General features: G+C 34.9%; 1 protein-coding gene across 1 annotated transcript; it reads right to left on the bottom strand.

Annotated features, from left to right (window-relative positions):
• Positions 1-479: 479 nt before the first annotated feature.
• Positions 480-5,374, bottom strand: LOC113781474 (histone deacetylase 2). Its single transcript, XM_027327417.1, has 13 exons — positions 5,038-5,374; positions 4,847-4,902; positions 4,347-4,464; positions 3,643-3,705; positions 3,438-3,506; positions 3,200-3,366; positions 3,034-3,098; positions 2,914-2,960; positions 2,637-2,681; positions 2,495-2,545; positions 1,496-1,582; positions 1,218-1,305; positions 480-1,121 (listed from the first exon to the last, which is right to left on the bottom strand). Exons 1-13 carry the CDS (start codon positions 5,164-5,166, stop codon positions 1,021-1,023), a joined length of 1,086 nt encoding a protein of 361 aa, XP_027183218.1. The 5' UTR covers positions 5,167-5,374; the 3' UTR covers positions 480-1,020.
• Between the last annotated feature and the right edge of the window lie 5,857 nt (positions 5,375-11,231).

Raw genomic sequence — 11,231 nt, forward strand, 5'->3', positions numbered from 1 at the left:
GGACCAAAATCTGAAATTTGTCGTAATGGTCCTTAATCCTTTAGACACATAAGTGAAATTGAAATTTGTTGTAATGATCCTTAATCCCTAGACACATAAGTGAAATCATTAAGATACTAAAGTTTGAAATCTAAAATTTAAATTTATTAAGCATATTTTACATTAAATGATAAGTAAACAATATTTTAAATTAAGCGACGAGTGAACAAAGTATCACTTATTTTTTGAATAAATTTTATCTAAATAATTTAGAGCCATTTAGTTTATTAAGATTTTTATCTTTTTTGTTATCAAATATAATTGAACAATATTAACGTCTGAATCCATTAAGGATCATTACAAACCCCTATCGAGAATTTTTTTGAATTTTCAAGATAATTTAGAAGTAACCAATTTATATTTTCGTGATTGGAATTATAGCAACGTATTCTTGCCGAAGGCTCACGCTCCCCATGGTTTCTTGGTCATTAAGAGGAGGATTAAGTAGCTTACTCCCAATCCCAGAGAGAGGTTTCAGAACTCAACAGCGTAAAAAGATTCATGTGACACATATATTACATGGCTGATAGAACCATTTCAGCTCAGCATTTCATGGCTGACAGAAGAATCTGATAGTCTTGTCAGAACGAGACTGGACCTTTGCAATGAATTCCAGGAGCAAGTTGCCAGTTCATTGAGAGCTCTGCACTGTTTAACCCGAATAACTTTCAGCCTTCATCTCTTGATCTTGCTTCCTTACAGCCACTCCAAAATAAAACAACAATTTCAGCAGTACAGCTTTGTATTAGACTTGTAGCCTGTCTACATATCACCACTTAGAGAGAGAGAGAGAGAGAGAGAGAGGAGATGATGACATCCATGGCGTTTTTCTAATTTCTCCTATATCTACAGACTATTCTTTTCGTTTTCCAGGAGTACTTGACTAGCATACCAAAGAAAAAATTGAGGAACCTATTTTGATTTCCAAGTAGTAAACATTTTGTTTTTTGTAATAGGAGCACAAAAAGGACTCTATGGCGGTTAAATTTTCCCTGGTGAACTCTGCAGATCTATCAAGGACTTCTTGGAGAGGTTGATAATTGAATCTGCAATCACTCTTGCACTGGATTTCATATAACCACCTAAAAATGCAATAAAGTTGCATAAGATAAATGCGTTGTGGACAGTAAAAAGAAAGGGGTCCTAAATCCTGTAGGGTAAGGTTCATAAGCAATTACCTGATGTAAGCATGACAAGAGGTATGCTCCTCTCACGAGCAAAACTAAACACCTTTTCATCCCTTGTGGCAATTCCTTCCGGGCTGATCTGCAAAGATATGCATTTGATAGTTAACATTCATGAAATCTTCATCGGCAGCGTTACGTTTGCTTTCTGTCTTCTTTTGCTTTGACACACACATGACAAAAGCAAAGCGAATTTGACAGTGTCCCAGTTAGATTTTAATAATTTCCCAGACAGATATATGACAACCAAAGAACCAAACCAAAAGAAATACCTTCAACCTGCCCAGAGGATCTCCGTCCAGAATATCAGTGCCAGCATTGTACACGATCAACTCAGGACTAAAATTCCGTGAAGCAACCTAGAAAGTACCAAATAAGGCACTATTTATATCAACAGATGAACAATTGACACAACTAATTTGATATCAAAACCATAAAACTTCAATGCAGATGGTAAAATTTACAATATGTAATAATGTAGCTGGAAATGCAATATATCAAGCCACCAAATTACAGCTGGACCAAGAACAACAATGTTGCTAGTCCAGAAGCAAGTCATCAATGAGCATTTTACTGAATGAGGGAAAAATAGAACATTACATGCAACTTATGGATGAAAACCCATGTTGCAGGGATGAACTCCCCCAACTTTTCCACCAAAATGTTACTGTATGTGAAAAGCGACTCATAAAGATTAACATCAAGGACGACAAGAAACAAATTCAAATCAGCCGGTGTGCCTAAATATGAAAATTCTTGAAGAAAATTCAAGCAAAGTTGGACATCAAGGTAAATGGCCTTGGCCTTCGTATCAACTTCAGCAAGAACTTGTCATCTCTCTCTCTCTCTCTCTCTCTCTCTCTCTCTCTCTCTCTCTCTGTAGTTGCACATAAAAGGCAACGTATGTGAACCAATTTGAAAGATGGAGGGAACAACAATTCATATAACCCCCCTTAGAAATGCTGCCACCAATAATGCTTGTTGGCAACACTTGTGAATGCGTTTAGCAGAACAGAACATCGATTTTCACTTTTGCAGAAGCATTCAGGAACTAACAAAATACATGATGCATATGTCAAACTACATGCAGCCATGCAGGTCATCTTTCTCAAGGAGAATTTCAGTGTCTGCTTTTCTTTTTCCACTAAAGACCTGAAAATGTAATATTGGAGTTCATATCTGTACTTAAAAGAAAAGGAAAAGAACTTGAGAAGATTTTCTACAACTCAATGGACGAAAAATACAAGATTGGAAATGACAGATTTATATACCTCAAGAGCTTCATCTAGTTTTGACAAGTAATCGCTTGTTAATGTCCCAGTCTGTTTAAAAAATGTAAAAGGATGTCATCCAACTTGAAAACTTGAAAGAATCCAAATCAACAAACCTCAGCCAATAAAATCTCATTCTGACCGGCACTTCAATTTGCTGATCAATATACCTCCTGGCTTCATAGTCCTAAACAACAATGAAGAGAAAATTAATGGCTCAGACAGAATGTCCATCATGACACAAGTATCTCTTTTGTGCTGTTCTGATATCACCACTTGGTGGATGTAAGTTTGAACAAAAATAATAGGAAAAGAAAAAAGGAATAGGTGAGAGGAAAATCCCAAACAAAATACCAATTGTATATAAACCAGCAAACGTGATTGCTATAAATACAAACGAGGTTCAGAAGATGACTTACAAAGGGATAAATATGAGGATTGTACATATCAAGAATATAAACTCTTCCTGCCAGTATGATAGAAGACCAATCAATATCATGAAAGCAAAACGAGGCCAGGAGATAGGTTCAAGGTCATACTGTCACTAGAAAAATCCAATTCATGCCCATTTCCTTGGTGTGCATCGAGATCAATAATCATCACCCTGTTGATTGTTACAATTAATGAGCAAGGGAAGCATCTGACCATGAAGAGCGTGCCCATTGCTAAATCCATAAAAAAAAGCATCTGATGTATGCATATTACCTTGAAATATTTAGACGGGCAAAGGCAAAATGTATGCAAAGAGAAATGTCTGCATAAGCACAAAATCCACCTCCTTTAGCAGCCGAACAATGATGGAACCCACCCCCAACGTTGATAGCCCATCCACGTTCTTTAGCAAGCTTTGCAGCCAATATAGTTCCTCCAACCTAGAGTTACATTTAGCATTAACTTTTAGAACCAAAGCAAGAAGAAAATGAAGCCACATAGTTAATCTCACCTGCTTGCGAAAAGGAGAAAGAACTTTCTGCTGCACAACACAATTGGGCAATACAGCAACAGGGGGGACCTAAATGCCATACATCAAATGATCAAGTGATCAGAACCTAAAGGGTTATCCATAAATTTGATTACCATAGCTATCATTTGCCAGAAAAGTACATTAGAAATCACATAACAAATAACGACAGCATGGCAAACCTCACCTCAACAATGATGGCAACATTTGAGCTACTCTTTAGGCTATTCAAGTATGATTCTGGATGCACCTATCACATATAATAGCTAGCTAAGAATATTTGAAGTCCTCCTGCAGCAGCAGCAAATTGAGATACAATCCTCCACGTAACAATCAAATTACCCAAGAATGAAACTTGACTGGATAGAAGCAAGCTATTCACATGTAAGAAGAGTATAATCAAAAGTTTTGGATTCCTTGGATGAGGTGCAAGATAGATAGATGATTTATACCAAATGAGTTACTTTGATGACCATCTAGCTACAATCATGGTTCGAAGACTCGGCCGAGACCGAGACGACTCGGCCGCCGAGTCGTCACCGGCCGAGACAAGACCATGACGAAACGATACCGAGATACTTGATCGCCGAGACGTCACCGTGAAGGGTTGAAACGGCCGAGTTTTACCGAGTCATCCTGAGTCAACTCGAATTTTTATTATTTTTACTAATTTTTTAATTATTTTTGTTTATCATATTTTTTACAATTTTTAGAATATTAAATATTTCAAAAATTCGCGTCTCGCCGAGACCGCGACCGATATGCTGAGACCGATGTGGAACGGTCCAGGCCGCGACCGCAACCACGACTGCGACTTTGAACCATGGCTACAATAGGTACAAGTACCAATAAAATGTCAGATGAACTCTCGATTAGAGAAGCAGATGTTACCACTAGGAGATCATCTTTGGTAGACTCCAGAGGCTCAACTATGCGCTTTTTCTCCAGAAGACCGGCCACAATGAGGAACTGACAGATACGGCCCCATTTAGAAGAATCAAAAGGATGCCTATATTTGCATAACCAAAACATAATTTTAGTACAGTGAGTCAGTGAGCAATGGTAAAGAACAATGACAATCTGATTATAGAGTAAATCAGCAGTAACTAAAGCACGCCCATCTCAGAGGAAACAAGTACGTTATCTGCTTTAATTCTCAGTTATGGCTTTTCTGGTTAGTATGACTGGCAATTAATTTCCTACTCCATCTTTCATGATCCCATACTTTCTTTCCGACAATCAGCTGCCTCTGCATTTTTAATGAATTGGACCTAAAATATACAACTAAAAATAGTGTATAACTATCAAATTCACCCCTCTCCCCTCCCAAAATCCACCCCAACAATAGGAAAAACTGCAAGTTTGCAGCAGCGTGCCTGGAGAGAACTTACAACTTTTCTATACCGAGGAAGGCAATGTCGTATGAAGGCGAGTATATCAGAGGAACCTGTTCCAGATTCAATTTATCAAAAAAAAAAAGTTTAAATCGTAACAAAAGCATGAGAACTTTCTTATGTCAAAAATTAAGCAAATTAGCACATATAATTGGGAAATTTGTAGGACTAAGTAATTCTAGGGTTACTTTAGAAGGGGGAACGTCGAAGTAGAGCTTGCTCGACAGGATTCGGTTGCGCCGTAGAGTTTCAGCTTCGTCGTTTTTCGCTGCTGCGGTGCTCGTGGAGGAAAAGCTCCCGGCGGTGGTTGAAGACATGGTACTAGACGGGAAAGTAGAAGTGGCTAGTAAATGAGAAATTGAGAACGACCGGAAATGGAACGGTAGAAAATTCGGCAAGGCTTAATGGTTGCAGAGTGGCAAGAAAGAGAGAGGGGGGGTGAGTTGAGTCGAGTTTGACTCAGTGGAAGAAAGAACTGGAAGTGGACGAAAATGGAGTCGGCAGAAGAGAAATGGAGAGGATGACACGTGGAGTACCAAGGTGAAGGAAAGTGGCAGATGCCGTCGGATTCAAGTATATGGATCCAAAGGCCCAAATAGACAGGCAAATATTAGTATTGGGCTCCACTCAACACATGTTGAAATTGGGTGGGTCTAATATACAGGAACTTATTGGTCGGGCCAGTTTAGTTTGGAGGCCTAATAATCCAATTCAGCTCTTTAGCTGTCCGACCTTGTTCCTTCTTACGAAATAATAAAATTAATTGCATAAATCTGGGTCATAACTTTATCTGTCGCCCCACGGAACCTGCTGTCGATGATGGGCTGAACCAACATCACAATCTGTTGTGTCTCCCGATGTGCGTGTGTGCTCTCTTCTTCCCGCAAGTGAACAACTGAACTCAATGATTAAGCTACCCTTAAAAATGGTGTAACAAAGCTTCCCCGTGTACATAAAAAATCATTCAAAGCATTTTTTTACCACCTTTTACTCTGAACCCATTACGTAATCCACACATGGTCATTTTTTAGGAAAAAAAAAAGGTTGGATCAAATTTGTGGTTAAAAAAATGACTCGATTCATATTCATTTTTATTTCTAAAATATGATCTGACCTAGATCGTATTCATTTATAAAAAAAAAAAAAATGGATTTGATGCAATCCATATTCATTTTTAGCACTTAGCACTAAGAAGATAGGATCTGACCTTTTATGTATAAAATATGATTGCATGTGGGTCACATGGTGATTTCAATCTAACATATGATAAACTTACGTTGAGATCAAATTTCACGAACTTGAATTTGTAAGAGACGTGAAATTAATATTTCAAAAGTAAATGATCAAAAAATTCATTTGATTAAATATGAGGGACATTTTGAATGATTTTGCTCATTTTTTTGTTGTTAGTAAACAAGAGTTGGGATGGCTTCGGTTCTGATCACTACTATGGATCAGAACATATATTCTGATCGCTACTACGGGTCAAAACATGTGTTAATAAGACTATAAATCGCTTACATGGGTAAAGATTATTAGAAATAATTATCATAAAGGTTGTTTCTCAATATTATTCTTTTGCAAATGTAAGTAACAGCAACTGATAGTCGTTATTACAGTTGAAAGATAAGTTATTAAGGAAAAGCTAAGGGACAAAAGATGAAGATTGTACAAGTGAAACCAGAGCAGCATTATCACAAAAAAAAAAAAGCGGCGTCTAACATGAACTTTAATTTGCCTAAATTATCAAATGATTTGTCATAAATGAGAGAAAATCACACTATAAGGGATGACCACGATTGATGTGCCATCACCACAACAATCTTTTGTCTTCATCTTTCTTCTGTCTACAAGCAAGAAATAGGCCGAAGGAGGCAACCGTGGCAGCCTTATCATAAATGCAGGGAATAATAGATAAAGACGACTATGGATCGGGACTGGTCGAGGAGCAACAATGTGCCATTGTCAAAGGTTGAAAGGCCTTTGTTTCTACGTGAAGTTTGCACGTCTCAAATACCACTCGGTCACCAGGATACTGATATGGTGGGACTATTTGACTTGCAACCGAGAATTAAATCATTAATTAATTGTAGCTGAGACGTAAGTGCCATGTAGGATATGATATCATAAAGGTACATGATATCCTCTCAAATTCATATGGAAATAATGGAATATGAGCCGCCTGAATGTGTTGAATAAAGTCAAGGGTATAGGTGAGGACTTGTCTAAGTTGGTTTTTACTTTGAGCATGCCTAGCTTGCTAGACAGACAATCTAAATTTGATTTTGCATGAGAGGGGTTTATTTTGTTTTTGATAAAAATAGAAGTCAATATTATTAATAAATTAGTTAAAAATTGTTTAGCATGATTTGTTTGACAAAAAAAAAATACATTAATGGTGGAAAATATATAAAATATGTCACAAATATATTTGATCTGAAAAATCATTAGATTTAACAAAACTAAAAAATAAGAAGGATTACACTGTGAATCACAAACCATTAGCTTTGACCAATTACGCGAGCTGCTACATAAATATCTGTGCACGTCTAATTCTTTAGATCTACCATTCAATTGGTTCAAATTCAAAATCGATGTTAGAGATTTGATAAGAAGGTCCAAGAAATTTCGGATCTAACATATAGATTTGAAAAAATTCTTAGATCTGAGAAAAAAAATTCTCTTGAAACTTTTGTCTCGACAAATGTGACTAATTCATCTTTTGAAAGTTAACGAAGCATTTCTCATTGATTTTTCATCTTTTTTTTTGGTAAAAAATAAAAAAACTCCATGTGATAAACTTAATATATAGAAAAGCCTCATGTAATTTCAAAACGTGCATCACGACATCTCATATTTTGAACTAAATTGTAAAGGTGACGGAATTCGTTCAAATTAACGGGAACTGACGAAATGACAAAAATGCCCTTATATAACTAAGCAAAAGACAGTTCAACAAAATCATTTATTTTATTTTCTACATAGAGAATTAGGGGCTAAGGGGTAAAACAGGTATATTTGTTAAACATTAAGTATAAAAAAAAATTTAGGTTCGAATAAGTCATTTCCGTTAATTTTAACGAATTCTGTTGCCTTTATAATTTAGTTCAAAGTATGAGGTGTCGTTTTGTACGTTTTAAAATCATAGGAGACTTTTCTGTATATTAAATTTAACACAAGAGGTTTTTCTTGTTTATTACCCTTTGTTTTTTAAGAAAAAGTTTTCTATGTGCAAACGAACCGGGGCTTGGATGGTTATGGAACAAAAATGGAGTGGAAAAGCAAATGAGAGATATTAAGGGATCTATAGTGATTCCCGAAAATATTGGACCCCCCGGTTAATTACATTACATGGTGAACTGTCGCGTGGTGTATTAGAACAATTAATTTATTATCAAGAAATAGTGCTGCACGTTACCTCATTTAATAGGCTACACAATTATATAAGGTATGACGTCAAGTAGTGTATTAGAACAATTAATTTATTATCAAGCAACAGTGCTGGAATTTACCTAATGTTTGAAGACTTGCAGTGCCGTTTATTCTCTTGAATTAAGGGGGGAAAAATAAGGCAGAAAATCGGCTAGCACAATTTTCACATTCCAACTTCATGAAATCATACGTACTTATTAACTAAGAAAAACAAATATGTACTTAATCTTTTCTTGTAAGCACACTTAATTAATCTTAGTTACTGAATCACCGGGTCTTCAGTAAACGACTTGGTAATTAAAAGAAATTGTAATCTTGTTGTTTAGCAATATTCTCAATGGCTAGTGTACTAGTAGTGCCTTTATGCCTATGGATCAATTTTATATATACTGACAGTGTATACACGATTACCGTTGAATGCATGATAACTAATTAAAATTTAAATTTAATTAATTTAAAAATAATATATATACTGTTACCGTTGAATGCATGATAATTAATTAAAATTTGAATTTAATTAATTCAAAAGTAATATATACAAAACCGTGTATATAACGGAGCTAATGATTAGACATCTTTAATAGCCAGAAATGAAGAGACAAAATGACGGAGCTAATTCAAAGGTGCAATAACTGGAAGACAGGACTACTTAAACCTATCTTATCTCGGAAATTTGTATTAACTTGGTCATGGTATTGTCAATGGGCAATAAAAAAAAGTATTGTCAATGGTCAACTTATTGTAAAGGAGATTAAGTATAATGATTCATTTATGATGATGTAACACCAGCAGCTTTTGATCATTATTCATTGAATTTTACAAAACACCTCGACATTATCTTTATTTATATATTATGAATGTAACACTAACACCACGGCTTTTTATCATTATTCATTGATGATTACTAAAATCATAATACGAAAATTTGCTGCCTTACCTGATACGAAAATTTAATGGCAAAAAATATTAAATGTATTTGGATGCCTAATTTTCCAAAAAAAAAAAAAAATCGTGTTAATGTTATTTAATTATCTGTTTATTTTTTTTAATGATCGTTTTGTTTTTATACACAGCATAATGCAAAAAAAAAAAGACGATATTATTCTAAAAAAAATTGAAATAATTTTCAATCTAATCAGACATGCGTGTTTTTTTTTTTTTGTACAGGTGGTCAAGGAATCAAAGATGACACAATATGAATATGTGTTTTATGCCTTACCAACACATGAATTTTGCCTGCGAAACTAGTACACGGATATAGAAAACTGTACATTCGTGCTCATCAAAACCAGACTTCTAAGACAAGGCACTAGTCACCTGAGTTTGGTTGATAAAATATATAGTACTACCTATTAGGGCTATTATGTAAACCTCAATGGCTTATAGTTTCTATAAGTAGCTAGCTACAATGGAAAATTAGTGCTTATTGCACACTCGATGTGTGTTCAATAAATAGATGTATAATATTTATGGTAAGTAAATTTTATATGAATTTTTCATTGCCAAAATAATAATTAATCTCCTAAATTTCTTTCACATAATAATTGTTATATTGATAGTTATAGTGCTTGGTATTAGGTATGTTTAAGGTAAATAATTAAAGTAAAACGTGTTTTGTTCTATAAGGGTAAAATCGAAAGTTCAAAGAGCGACAAATAATGTTTACACTAAATCGCCCTTTATATATTATATAGACTAATGTTAAGGGCACACCCAATGCACGTGTAGTTTAGAAATCGCCCTTTGAGGAGGGAAATGAGGATTATTCTCTGTAGAGGTATTTTGGTTAGAGGCAAGTAGGGAGAAAATGGTGAAGCCTAACATACAATACAACATGGTAATACATTTTGCCAATGTTGGTTGCCTATAATGCCCTCTTAAGTGGGCACATAGCTTTTGAATAATGAACTTAATGGCTTGAGTAGTCATTGAATTTGTCACTGAGACAAATAGAAAATGGGAGTTAGTTAAATGGGAAAGCTGATGAAGTTACAAGAATGCAATTCAATTTGCTGCAACTACACTTATTGCAATTTTTCTCATTGTAATAAGCTCATTGTACACTTAATAATGAGCTTATTATACCAAGCTCATTCTTCTGCTTTCATAGCTCAAAATTATAATTTCCTACAATTCCTTTCACGCCAATCATGCTTTGTGATGCACTACAACTGATATAACTACACTTATAGCCACCAACATCTACGAGTTAATATACAAAAACCAATCCACAAGTCAAAACACCTGGGCTGTGTGCGGGCGGACCCCCTAGTATTATTGTACAGATAGATATTTAACTTGTGAAAATTTGGCTTCACACACAATTCTTAATTCTAAAACATTCACTGACCAAAATAATTTAAAGGTCAAGTGTCTTTAATCATTGCCGATAAAGTAATGTGTAAACTTGCAATAATTTCATAGTTAATTCTTTGTTTATTGTTTTTTTTTTTTTCAATTTTTTCTACAAGACAAGTGGTGAAATTTAAGAAGTGGGCAGGAGAGAAAGAGGCAGAGAAAGGAAACTCCTGCCGCAGGACCTCTAATTCTAATTGAGTGCATTGTCCCTTTCACGGTGACAGTTTAAAGCATGTTGCTTCCTTAATTTAGTCGAATCGGAATATATGGATTTTACAAATCCTTGTCTGGACAGCAATTTTTCAAAGAAAAATTGTTACGTTTTTTCGTGAACATATTTCTCAATCACCTTTTTACCTCACATATATTAAATAACTACAGTAATTTTTCTACAAAAAAAATCCATAAAAATGCAACCCAATATTTCAATTGGTAACATGTAGCTGTCATTATCGTCCCTTAAACTCACCGACTAATTGGATTCCCTACCAAGCTTCATTATTTTTTTTTATATAGAAAGCTTATGATCAGATTGCGATTTTTTGTAGAAAAATTTTTACATTTTTTTTTGTGAAAATACTTTTCAATCATA

The sequence above is a fragment of the Coffea eugenioides genome, chromosome 8 (assembly GCF_003713205.1).
Source record: "Coffea eugenioides isolate CCC68of chromosome 8, Ceug_1.0, whole genome shotgun sequence".
NCBI classification, from domain to species: Eukaryota; Viridiplantae; Streptophyta; class Magnoliopsida; order Gentianales; family Rubiaceae; genus Coffea; species Coffea eugenioides.